This window comes from Ananas comosus, linkage group 1 (genome assembly GCF_001540865.1).
Source record: "Ananas comosus cultivar F153 linkage group 1, ASM154086v1, whole genome shotgun sequence".
Taxonomy (NCBI): domain Eukaryota; kingdom Viridiplantae; phylum Streptophyta; class Magnoliopsida; order Poales; family Bromeliaceae; genus Ananas; species Ananas comosus.
This window is the reverse complement of record NC_033621.1, coordinates 23,803,171-23,816,213: the sequence shown is the minus strand read 5'-3', so window position 1 is coordinate 23,816,213 and position 13,043 is coordinate 23,803,171. Positions and strand designations below refer to the sequence as shown.

General features: G+C 39.3%; 2 protein-coding genes across 7 annotated transcripts; one reads left to right on the top strand and one right to left on the bottom strand.

Annotated features, from left to right (window-relative positions):
• LOC109714481 (leucine-rich repeat receptor protein kinase MSP1) lies at nucleotides 338–7,651 on the bottom strand. Of its 6 annotated transcripts, none has more exons than XM_020239137.1 (5): nucleotides 7,583–7,651; nucleotides 7,058–7,118; nucleotides 5,317–5,405; nucleotides 3,704–4,660; nucleotides 338–3,595 (listed from the first exon to the last, which is right to left on the bottom strand). In XM_020239137.1, the coding sequence occupies exons 4-5, from the start codon at nucleotides 4,608–4,610 to the stop codon at nucleotides 579–581; spliced, it is 3,924 nt and encodes a 1,307-aa protein (XP_020094726.1). In that variant the 5' UTR covers nucleotides 4,611–4,660; nucleotides 5,317–5,405; nucleotides 7,058–7,118; nucleotides 7,583–7,651; the 3' UTR covers nucleotides 338–578. The 6 variants fall into 6 exon arrangements, with proteins under 6 accessions (XP_020094726.1, XP_020094742.1, XP_020094716.1 ...); XM_020239153.1 differs by having other exon boundaries at nucleotides 7,058–7,115; nucleotides 7,583–7,599; XM_020239127.1 differs by lacking the exon at nucleotides 7,583–7,651 and adding an exon at nucleotides 7,248–7,391.
• Nucleotides 11,169–12,121, top strand: LOC109717838. Its single transcript, XM_020243781.1, has 2 exons — nucleotides 11,169–11,377; nucleotides 11,473–12,121. The coding sequence occupies exons 1-2, from the start codon at nucleotides 11,273–11,275 to the stop codon at nucleotides 11,755–11,757; spliced, it is 390 nt and encodes a 129-aa protein (XP_020099370.1). The 5' UTR covers nucleotides 11,169–11,272; the 3' UTR covers nucleotides 11,758–12,121.

Below are 13,043 nucleotides of genomic sequence, written 5' to 3'. Positions count from 1 at the left end.
TCCTCTGCAACTCTACTCTGTTTAGGCAACTATGTATCTGTATCCCCCCAAGTACTTTTCTTTGAAGTTAGTACAAGAACAAATTCTTATGCATTACAACAATAAAGCATCACCTTCAAGAATACAAAATTATCCATTTTGTATACACTAAGGCATCAGAGGCTTGAAATTCACAAGTCACAAATGACAAGATCTTTATGCAGATCACACCAATTGAAATATAACTATCACTAGAAAAAAAAAAAGGAGACATTTTCAAATTAAAAACCATAATGTCAAATATTCTAACCACATGGAACCTAAAATATATATAACACTTCTCATCAGAGATAGCAAATATTATATTTCATATAATGGAAATTAAGAAAGACTACAACATTTGAACACAACATTAAAGCACTTCCAAACTCCACTCAGTTCCAAACTTACAACCAACATAAACTAAAAGTCTATTTAATTAATAGTCAAATTATTACTATATATCATCATCTGCTGTCCTGCATAACATGTATATGTATATATAGCATCAGCAATACAACATGTTTCAATCACTGAGAATAACATACCCCTGATCATCATCACAGATCTCCGGCGACGACATCCCCTGACTCGATCATCCTGATCTCCTTGAGCATCTTCACCACCTCCAGCATGCTGGGCCTCTTCCAGGGCTCATCGGCCGTGCACGCGTTTGCGACCGCGAGCATGCGCGCCATCTGCTCCCTCCACAGACCTGCCACCGGCAAGCACGGATCGAACACCTCATTCTGCTTCCCTTTTCCGGCCATCCACCGCACCCAGCCGACCAAATTCCCGCCCCCCTCCCCCTCCTCCTGCCCGATCGGTGCCCGTCCCGTCAGCAGCTCCAACATCACCACGCCGAAGCTGTACATGTCGCCCTTCGCGGTCGATTTCATTGTGAGCCCGTACTCCGGGGGGATGTACCCGAATGTGCCCGCGAGATCGGTGCTCACGTGGGTCTCGCATGCGCTGATGATGCGCGCGAGGCCGAAGTCGGAGACCCTCGGCTCGAAGCTCTCATCGAGCAGGATGTTGCTCGATTTCATGTCGCGGTGGATGATGTGGGGGACGAATCCATGGTGCAGGAACGCGAGCCCGCGGGCGGATCCAAGGCAAATTTTGAATCTAGCAGGCCATGAAAGAGCTTCCACGGCATCAGCTCGGTTTCTCAGCCAGACTTCGAGGCTGCCGTTCTCCATGTACTCGTAGATCAGGAACCGTTCGTCGCTGAAGACGCAGTACCCGAGCAACGGCACCAAATTCCGGTGCTTCACTTTACCGATTGTTTCCATTTCAGCCAAGAATTCGCGGTCGCCTTGGAACTGGCTGCCCCCGTGCAGCCGCTTGATCGCGACTTTGCGGCCTTCAGGAAGGGCCGCTTTGTAAACCGTTCCGAACCCGCCGTCACCGATGATGCGGACTTTGCTGAAGCTCTCGGTTGCTTTCAAGATATCGTCGAGAGTTAGTCGCAGCAGGGCGTGCTCGAATGTGGCGAGGTTGATGCTCAAAGGCTCCTTCAGCTTCTTACCGAGAAGCTCGTCGCTAGAAGCCGGTTCGACGGCAGTCGGCTTGGCTTTGCTCGAAGAGACGACAAGAGCTAGTGACTTCTTTCGAAACACTTTCCATCGAAGCAAGCTGATTGCGAGGACGACGAAGCCGAGAGCTATACCGATCGTGATTCCCCAAACCGACGATCTCTTTAAAGCTCGAGGAGGCAGGTAGGCTACTGAAGGGACAACGTGGTTTGCGGCACAAGAATTGGTTGCTGCAGCACAATTTTCAGAAGTGAAGCTGTCGAATCTGTTGCCGGAGAAGTTCACGAATGAGAGCCCGACTATGCTGCAAATTCCACAGGGGATCGCATTCTCGAAGTTGTTGTTTGAGAGATCAAGATATGTCAGGTAATCGAGATTTGAAAGCGAAATCGGTAAGCTTCCAGCGAGGCTGTTATTGTGGAGATCGAGAACGGCGAGCGAAGTGAAATTGGAGATAGAAGTCGGAATAGTTCCGGAGAAATTGTTGTTGCTTGCATTGAATAGGAGGAGGGAGTTGATCTCTTGTCCGATGAAATCGGAAAATGGGATGGACCCATAAAGGAAATTTTGGCTTATATCAACATCTGTGAGAGTTTTTATATCAAATAATGATTTCGGAAACGGACCAGTGAGTGAATTGCTGGACAAATTGAGCTTCACTAGGCTCGGTAAAATGGATCCCACCTCTCTAGGAATGAGGCCGCTTAACTGGTTATTGGACAAAATTAGGCCTTGTAGGTTTGTCAAAGGGGACAGATTCGGAAGGACCGGGCCAGTGAGGTTATTGTAGGAGAGATCGATTTGTGTCAGATTCGACAGTTCAGCGAGCTCAGGAGGGATGCTACCGTTGATCATGTTACCTTGCAACCGAAGCTCTTTCAGCACGGCGCAGTTCTTGATTGCTGCTGGAATTTGGCCGATCAAATTGTTGTAGGAGAGATCGAGAACGCCATAATGCTGATTGAATTCGGAGTCGGGGTAAGCTATTTGCTGAAACCCGTCACATATTTCCCCCGGGATTTCACCAGAGAGTCGGTTGTCGGATAAAACCAAGTTATCGAGCAGTTTCAACTGAGAAATCGCTTTCGGAATGGCGCCCGTCAGGTTGTTTGATCCAAGGTCGAGTGCTATAAGATTCGTGCAGTTGAAGAGATCAAGAGGGATGCCTCCTGATAATCTGTTGCCGTGGAGAGACAGGTTAGTCAAATTTCCTAATTTGCCGATCGAGCTCGGGATCGATCCTTCGAAGAAGTTGTCGTCCAGTAGCAGTCTCTGTAGCCCAGTGAGTTCACCAACTTTCTCAGGAATTCGGCCCATTAATTGATTATTGCTGAGATATATTTCCATAATAGTCGAAGACTTCCACAGCCCGTCGGGGAGCTCCCCGGTGAAGTTATTTTCTGCCAATTCGAGAGTAACAAGGGGCAATTCACCTAAATAGCCCGGAATTTCCCCATAAAAATTGTTCCCTATTAAGATCAGATCAGTGAGATTCGCACATTCTCTGAACGTTTCTTCGATGCTTCCGGTTAAGTCATTCTCAGATAGAGAGAGAATATTCAGCGACTTAGACTCGCAGATCTTTGAAGGGATTTCTCCCGACAGTCTGTTTGCATCTGCAGAGAATGAAGTCAAATACTGTAAATTAAATAGCGGCAATGGCCCGCCGAATTGATTCCTGTCCAACTTTATTGTAATGGCCATCTTCCAATTTTGAATCCACGCCGGAATTGGACTGGTCAATTGATTCGCTTCGACAATGAATGTGTTGAGTGATACTAATTCGGCGAGAGTATCCGGTAGAGGACCCGAAAAGGAATTGAAAGATAAATCTAAAATCTTCAGCTTCTTGCAGTGGCCTAATTGCTCCGGAATTAGCCCACTAAGTCCGGTAGTCGAAGCAAGTAAGTACACAAGATCTTTCAACTCCCCAATTCCTTGGGGCAGCTGGCCCTCGAAGCTATTTTCTGATATTTCCAAATCTGTCAAACTTTTAAGGTTGGAGATTTCTCTGGGAATTTTTCCTGTTAACTTGCAATCTTGCAGTGACAGNAGCTCGCCCTCGAAGCTATTTTCTGATATTTCCAAATCTGTCAAACTTTTAAGGTTGGAGATTTCTCTGGGAATTTTTCCTGTTAACTTGCAATCTTGCAGTGACAGAATTTTCAGCTTCGTCAGAAAGCCAATCTCTGCAGGGATGCTTCCCGAGAAGCTGTTTGGTCCAAGCCAAAGCGATTCAATACTAGCCAACTTGCCGATTTCCTTCGGTAAAGTCCCTATCAAATTGTTTGAAGATAGATCAAGAGATAAGAGATACTCCAGTGAATCTATATTAGGAAAGATCGGCCCGGTGAAGCTATTTCGGCTCAAATCGAGGTGCAATAGCTTGGTGAGGTTCGCAAAACTCGGAGGAAGCGTTCCAGTGAAAGAGTTAAAGCTCAAATCAAGAAGCTCCAAGTCACGAAGGTTATTACCCAGATCAGGTGGAATGGCCCCTGAAAAAGCGTTTTGGGACAAGGAGAGCTTTGTGAGAGCTTTGAGCTCCCCGAGTTTCGGGCTCAAGCTTCCGGAGAAGGAATTGGATCCCAAAAGCAGTTCTTTGAGCATTCCCAATCCAAAGAGTGAAGACGGGAGGGACCCGGACAGTTGGTTCTTGCTCAAATCCAAGTATTGAAGATTCTGCAACTGTCCTATAGTTTCCGGGACTTCACCTGAAAAGCCACAGCCGCTTAAGTTGAGCCGATGTAGAGATCGAAACTCGGTGATGCAGCTCGGAAAAGGGAGTGTTAGCAGTACGTATGATAAGTCTATGGCTTGAACAGTGTGAGATGATGAACATGTTATACCCAACCAGTTGCACGGCAGAGTTTCCGGATCGAACCAGCTTGTGACAGAAGCACTGTTCTGAGAAAGGTAGTCTCTGAGAGTGAACAGCTTTTTAATATCACCAGTCGAGTCTTCTGCTTCTGAGATGGATATGTAGAAAATGAGGGAGACGAAGAACAAGCAAGTTCGAAGTTTTTGAGGTTTCTTTTCTCCTGCCAACATCCTCATTTGTAGTTTTTTTTTTGTTTTTTTTAGCCTTTGGATTGAAGGGAGACTATCTGAAACAAAGAAGAAACTAATGAGGGCTCTGATACTATAAAAGAGCTTTGATGAGTTATACTCAATTCAACTAATAACAAATACTTGTTAACTGAATAATCACACAAGGAACTCTCAATGCAATTTATTTTACCCAAGATGGTATGTGGGCAAAACAAGCATTCATACAATGAATCTCATGGATAAAAACGTGCATCATAATTGCTAGCATTCTCATCAAAACCTGATACTTTTTCCATCCCCAGCAACTTTGGCCTATTTTCCAACTTTTACGACGGAACTACCTCTCCACTATAGTTGATGATCGATACACGGTTTTAAAAGTACGCAACAACTAATCTGAGCTCCGGTCGAATTTGGAAAAATTAAAGGCAGAGCACATACACAAAAGACATTGTATGTTAAAAAAGTAAAAGCAGGGGGATTTCCTGCAATATTCTAGGGAGAAATTTCAAGTTATTATTATACGAAGTGACTGAGATTTTTAATTTTCTGATGCATCACTGCATCCTTTAGTAGAACGGCTCTGTTAATCACCAGATCAAATAAATGTTAGTGACTCATTTGTGAAAATTAAAAGGTAGGGATACAAAGTTAAAAAAAAAAAAAAAGAAGGTAGAGATAACAAATGATCACAACTTTGAAATCTTATTACCTCTTAATATTGCAACTTATCACCTTCCATCCACAGAAACAGGGGCTCGTGAACAACCATAAGCAACATTCTTAATCAATAGCAGAATCCTGGGAAGAACAAAAGCAGACACAAAACTAGCATTATTATATCATTATTATTATTATTATAGTCACTATAAAAGAGAACAAACACCTGAGTTTGTAAGGTAAGTGTGCTAGAATAAGCATTTAAAAGAGTGGTGTCAACAAAATGCTTGTATTATATTTGGCTCTTCCCAAATGATTACTTTAGCATAAGAAGCTTCACCACAAAACCTGGAAGCAGCACTACCTAAAAGCACTTTTTGGGGGGGAAGATGCCATAGAAAGTGGGATTAAAGAGGCTTTTTAAGAACTTAAAGCAAGGAACAGAACAACACACACCTCCACTGGATAAGCCAGGAAAGAAGGAAAAACCCATGAAAAGAGAAACAAAGAGAAGTGCTTCTCTCAGAAGCTTTTACATGGACAAGAAGAAACAAAGCACATTTCTACTATATATGATCATAAAGGCACAGTAAAACCCCCCCCCCCACCACACACGCATATCCAAATCCACACGCCCACATAATAATAAAGGAACCAAACGCAGCACACACAAGCAGCACAGAGAACAGAGAAAGCCACCAATAAAGTAGAGCACAAAAGCCACTTTAAAACCTAAACCCTAACATTAAAGGAGCCACCACCCCATGGCTTCAGAACCTAAGCTAGAGAGAGAGAGAGAGAGAGAGAGGTCACTCTACAGTGAGAATAGAAGCTGGAAAAGAAAATAAGAGCACACAAACAGGTGGAACCCACAAAAGGGCTCAAAACCCAACAAAAAAGACACCACCAAAACCCTAAAAACCCTAGCTTGGGAGCTCCCAAATCACAAAATCTCAACCGGGTGTTTAGAAAAACCCCAAAAAAATCTCAACTGGGTGTGTTGCTTTTCTCAAGGGATTGGGATTGGGGAGAAGGGGTATGGGACAAAAAAGGCGCCACCTTTATGCATTACATGTAACACCATGAATGATGAGATGGAGATATGATTTCTTTTTTATATTATATATTTGCATTGCAGAGACACGAATGGATTCCTCACTGTATAAACGGCGCACTTACATATTTAAAAAATATATATTAAAAAAGGAATGTTTGTTTTTGATGTATGCTTCTGAGGATTGGATTTAAAAAGAGAGATTAAAAAAGGGGAACTGTTCCGGAAATCCAGGGCACTTCATCAGGGGCTTCTTTAATGGATTAAAGAGGAATAAACATTTTTTGAGTTTTTTATTGATGTACATGTGTGGTAATGGCCAAATTGGGGGCTTTAAGGGAAGGTGAAACCCTAGAATTTAACGAAAGAAGAGGAGATCTAAGAGAGATTAGAAAATAAATGAAAAATAATGAGAGAAAATAGGGCGAAAATTTAAAAATTTTGTAGGAAAGAACGGGAGGGGAAAAAAAAAAAAAAAACTCAAATCCCATATAATTTTAGTGGAGAAAAATGGGTTTTTTTGTCCCCTTTATCTTAGATTAAATCCAACAAAAAACAAAGACAAAAACAAAGAAAGGGGCTACAAATCTAATGTTCTTAGATAGCAGATTACTGGGGGAGAAGAGAGCAAAGCAAAATCTTTTTCCCTTGCTATAAAAGGACTAAAAATTTCTAAATAAATCCAACCACGTTAATGCTTCTGTAGAGAGAGAGATTGAACCAAAGAGGACATACGTACCATTGAAGGCCCATTGAGCATCAGTGAGTATGCATGTAAGCTTCTTCTCCCTCCTCAACTGCTGCAACAAGATGATGAAACTAATGAATATATGTGTAAATGGTATTAAATGGTTACAAGAAATAGAAAGGATTAATTATAAGCATTTATGTATAGCTCTCCATTCACTATATCATTACAATATTCTTACTTGGTTTCTCACAATGGCTCCCCTCTACCACTAGGGATGCAACACATTTACCCAGCCATGGCCATGAGAGTAGTGTGAGCAATAGAGAGAGAGAGAGAGGGGAAGTGCTTTTAGCTTAAGCTGTACGTATGCGTCAGATTAGAAGCAGCCAAAAAGAGAGACGGTTACTAGTAGTAGTGTGTAGAGTGTGGCAGCAGGGCTATGAGGATAAAGCCCCACATAAAGAGGAGTGAGAGAGTAGTAACATAAAAACTGTGTAACACCACATGTATGGTGTATGTATATAACTCCAAAAGCACTTCTCAGAGAAGCAGGAGCAGGAAAGCCCAGCACACCTCTGCAGTGGTGTCATTATAATGCTTCTTCTGCTGCTGCTGCTGCTGCTGCTGCTTCTTGTGTTGGGGTTGTTACCATTGTTATTACCTGCTCATTACCCATCATGCCTTGCATGACTTGTGAGTGTGTGCATCATGTGAACACCAAATTACAGAGAGAGAGAGAGAGAGAGAGAGAGAGGGGGGGGATTGTGTTTTACTTGCCAATGGAGGGGAGAGAATCATCATAATGAGATGCTCAAAATGAACTGACACCTGGTTTTAATTGACTTTCTTAAATTTAAAAATATATAAACAATATTTTTTATAATTTAAATTTTAGAGTACAACAGTTGTTTTACATGATATTATAACAGGAGATTTTAAGTTCGAGTTATATCAGGCTCATTTTTAAATTTTTAAAATATAATGGTTGTCTCACAAACTTATTTTATGAGTTTAGGGTTCTCACTTTTTTTTTTGAAGAAAAAGATAGCGAACTATATGATTTATGTATTTTTTTTAGAAAAAATTCGACTAAAAAAAATAAAGTAACAAAGTTTTGAACTCAAAATTTTAGGCTCGTAAGTAATTGTGTTAGGTAGGGTCGATTATTTTTTATATTTTTAAAATGTTAAATATATTCATAAGTTTTTTTTAATTATCGCTGATATCTGATTTGCAAGAAGTTATTTTATTTTATATAAAACCACAAGAAAGTGACCAACTGACATTCTCTTAATTTAATTTGAGCAATGATTTCAACTTGAATTTGAATATTTTTAATCCCATTTTGAGTCTCGGCAGGGCAGAGACCAAAATGACCAAATCAAATTAAATCATATCAGTATCCTCAAACACATCAAGAATTTGTGTAAGATTGCGAGAAATCTTTTCCTATCATAATTTTTTTTTTACATGGAGATTTCAACATTCAATCAAAAATTTCATATTGCACAAAGTATAAGAAAAAAATAAAAAATCTATTATTTTAACATATAATATTTAAGTTGTGCTAAAATATTATTAATAATATATGAACGGTACTTACTTTTTACTCTTTGACTATAGTATGTCTTATATTTAATGGGAGTTAGTGAAATAATTATGATCCAAAGAGTGAAAAAAACGCATAGTGTTAATAATATTTTCGTCGAATCCTATAATTATTTATATTATTATATTTAATTAGATTATTTATAACCTCTGGTAATGCAATAAACTAATTTGAAATATATCTTATATATAATATAATTGTTAGAAAGAAAATTGTTATTTATTGGATCTCCCCATTGGTCAACGACCAAATCAATAATTAAAAAACATGGTTCACCTATTTACACGGGAGTTTGAGAGGCGTTTGTGATTTGTCAATGGCCTAATAAATTCAAAACCTCTCCCCCTCTCTCTCTCTCTCTCTCTCTCTCTCTCTCTCTCTCTCTCTCCTCCCCAAAACATCAGTAGATGAGACTCGTTTACTGCTGTTAAATATTACACACACGCACACGCCAACCCACGTAGTTGCAGCAACAGCATCCTCTACTTTGCTCACCGCGTGGTGAACATAATAAACATCCAAAAAAAAAAAAAAAAATAGTGGTGCAAAACTTAATTATGTAATTTTTTTCTTTTTTAAAAGATAAATATTGAGTTATCCAATATATCAATATCACGGGAAACAATTATAGAGTACTAAGACTAAAAAAAGGGATTATGTACGGTGATTTATTTTTGCATGGCAATTTAAAAAGATTAAAGATACAGAGATTCGCCAAATATTTTATATATAGCCATTCGTGACAAAACTATTTTACTTTATTTTAGAATATTATTTTTGAAGTGATTCGGATACCTCTTTTATTTCAAAACTATTATAGAGTTCAAACTCGACCTGTTAAATAACATTACAAGTATTTAGCGTACATTAGTCAAAAATTTATAAAATAACACATTTATATAGATCGATTGACCGTATTTAGCGTACATTAGTCAAAAATTTAATAATTAATATTGAAAATCTAAGTTGAAAACTTAACAAATTATTTTATATATATGCGTAGCCAAGTTTATTTCTAAGCCTTTGTTTGGTTGGGGGTTAAGGGGTGGACTAACCCCTTAACCCCCATATTATTCCCAAACACTTTCAAAAATGGATGGGTTAGCTAACCCCACCTCAAATTGGCTATTCCGGATTAGCTAATCCCACCTAACTCCACCGAACTCCAACAAAACACTATTTTCTATTCATAATAATCCACAATTATTTTTATTCCACCTACTCCAACCAAACACTATTTTTTACTATCCTGGACTAACTCCAACTCCGAACCAAACATAAAAATATTCTAACCCCACCTTAACCCTGAACTTAATCCTATTCCTAAAATAACTAGTTTTTTTTTAACTCCGAACCAAACGGTAGCTAAAAGATAAAAATAAGCTGGCTTGTTAGTTTTTTTTGAAAAAGAATATTTTTTTAGAGGGAGAAGAGGTGGCCGGTGTGTAAACAGGTGGGTACATGTAGAATGGCACGTTTCTTTCTCTGCGTCCCTGAGCACGCATGGGGATGGAGAGGTAATAATATTACACTGAGGAGTGAGGACGTGCATTCCATTTCCGGGCGTTTTGTGGCAGCCCCTTCAGATGCTGCAGTTTCTGTACAAACCCACCTCTTCCTGTAGGGAGCTGCTCTGCAGCTTTTACCAAAAGCTGAAGCAGTTGTAGAGAGAGAAATTGTACAGCGAAACAGAGATGATATATTATTAATATATTAATATTAAAGGAAGAGAGAGAGAAAGAGTGTATGTGTGGGTGAGAATCCCAGATGTAGATGATATCTCGGGTGGTGTCACCTCCTTGGAGATACGAGAGGACGCCGACGTCTGCGTTTTGGGGGTTTGAGTTGTGCTCTTCTTAAAGGTGAGAAAAAAAAAACAGAATATATTCCAGGCCTACTGCTTTTGGGTTTCTGAGATGTACCCCGCAATGTAACTCATCAGGCAAAAAAATGTATCTAAATGCATTAGGCATTCAGAGTTGAGCTGGTATACTATTGATAGTATTTAACTTTTTTTACTATTAAATTTTTAATATTTTGATAAAAAATTGTAGGATTAAGATGATATTAGTCTCTTAGAACTGAGTGGTCCTTCTAGGATTGAGTGGTTCTCACTGAGTTATAATATTTAATCTAATAATTAAAAATGATCAAAAAAATTGATTCAAAAACTAAAAAAATGATAGTAAAAAGGGGCAAATACTATTAATAGTATTCTAGCCCAACTCTAGGCATCCAATTTGGTATATAAATTACTAGTAAAATAAAATTAATTCTTTTGCTGAACAGATTACTGTAGTCAGAAAAAAAAAGATAAGAAAAAACTTAACATGGAAATTTATTACCACGGAAGTGTAACTTATAAGCAATTGATTTTATTTGGTAATTACAATGTATCAGCTCCGAAGTGGATCATCATAGCTAGTTAGATTTAAATGGGCCTATTTAGGCCCTTTTGGGCTTTTTTATGGGCCATTACTTGGTAGAGTTAAATGGGCTTAAAAAATTAAAAAGGGCCCTCCCCATTTTCATTTAAACCCCCGTTCTCTTTCACTCTTTCACTCTCCCCTCTCACCCCTCTTCTCCACTCCCACACTCCCATTTCTCCCTCTCTCTCTCCGCCACCATTACCTCAAAACCCTAGAAACCTAGCCATGGCGTCTCAATCCCCACTACTCTCTCACTTGCTCCTCTTCCTCGTCATCGTCCTGTTCCTCTTCCTCTCCGCCTCCACACTCCGTTGCGTCGGTTCCGACCTCGTACGTCCCGCAATTCTGCCCTAATTGGACCCTCTTTCTCTAAGATCAATCCGAATCGAACCCTAACGGGCTTTGTTTGTCTCCATTATGGGCAGGGGAGCTCGGACGGGTCGGGAGCGGCGGCGGCGGCGGAGATGAGACCTGCGATGACGGAAGCGTCGGCGTCGGCGGCGGCGCCGTCGATCGCGGCGATGGTGGCGGCGAGGAGGCGGCTCGGAAGCTTCCAGATATGCGCGCCGTGCACATGCTGCGGAGGGCCGAAGGGGCTCTGCCTCCTCTCCCCCTGTTGCTACGCCATCAACTGTAATTTTCCAAATAAACCCTTTGGATTTTGCTCCTTTACTCCCAATTCCTGTGATTGCCTTGCTTGTAATCTCTAGATTCATTTTTGTTTTTGAAAAAAAAGACGTTTTTCTTTGCTTTTGCATATTTACCCCCCAAATATGTCAACGTCTAATTGTTCAGGGGCGTCTCTGCAATTTTACATATTGGCAGGGGTATTTATGCAAATAAAGAAAAAGATAAGTCCCCAAAAATGGTCTATTTGATTAGTGCCTAAGTAGTGTTTGAGAGAATGACTAGGAGAGTATGGGCATGTATGTCACTTACTTTGTTTAGTTTGGATTTTAGTTAGGTTTGGAAATGGTGGCATTGTTTAATTTTTATTTTATTACTATGTGTGGTGGATGCGTGGAAATTTGTTAACAAAGAATCAGTAGAAAAACAAGCTCTTTCTATTCTTTCTATTGTTTAATTATTATTATTATCATTATCATCATCACTCATATTATATATAGCAGCTGCACCCCTGCAGATTGGGTATAAGTATTTATGTTTGTTGTATGTTTGCTCTGAACTTTTTGATGAAAAGTAGAAGTAATTGGGCATGAATTGTAATTACGATTTTAGGATTAGTGCATTCCAAGCATGTTTGATTATTATTTGTTTTTAAAAGTCAAAAAACAAATGTAGAAAAAAATTAAATAAGATTAGAAGTTTGTTGGGATTCGAAGCATCTACTCTAAAATCATAGACAATAAATTTTCAATAAAATCATTTGTCTCTGATATATGGACCACCTAAATTTTCAATAGTAATTTTGTTAGGTTGAGCCCCAGTTTTTTAATTTTTAGGAACTGCAATTCTATGAATTGGGCTGCAAATTCTCACTGTTACCTAACCTTGTTTCACACTCTAATTTGGATAGCGAAAAGATTGCATTATATACAATAAAAATCGTGTGATGAAAAGAATAGTTTTTTATTTCCGTAAATTATATTGTATTGTGCATATTACAATTTATCGGTTAATATATAATTTTATAATTTTATCAAAAAAAGAGCCTTTAGTGTTTGGTGACCCATTAAACTAATCAAATGGCTTGCAATTTTTTTGTTTTTTTTGTTTTTTTCCTCTCCTTGTTGTTATACAAAGGCACGTTGCTGCATTTTTATTAGTACTTATTATAGATGTGGATTAGACTGATTCTGCTCCTTTTTATTTGGCTTCAAACATTTGCCTAGGGATGCAATTATTATTATATTAATCAGTAATTTTCTCAATCACGCATTACCAATTATGTTATGAGCTGGAGAAGCACGTGCTTTTCCTTAGCTGGACCACTTTTTTGAGCACCAAAACTTAATTAATATTTTGGTGGGGTTCT

What these genes read in the sequence shown, in the direction of transcription:
- LOC109714481 (XM_020239137.1), bottom strand. Translation starts at nt 4,610, where the DNA reads ATGAGGATGTTGGCAGGAGAAAAGAAACCTCAAAAACTTCGAACTTGC. An exon ending in GAAAATTCTGTCACTGCAAG is followed by an intron (nt 3,596 to 3,703) that starts ATTGCAAGTTAA and finishes TGTCACTGCAAG; the next exon opens with ATTGCAAGTTAACAGGAAAA.
- LOC109717838 (XM_020243781.1), top strand. Translation starts at nt 11,273, where the DNA reads ATGGCGTCTCAATCCCCACTACTCTCTCACTTGCTCCTCTTCCTCGTC. An exon ending in GTTGCGTCGGTTCCGACCTC is followed by an intron (nt 11,378 to 11,472) that starts GTACGTCCCGCA and finishes CATTATGGGCAG; the next exon opens with GGGAGCTCGGACGGGTCGGG.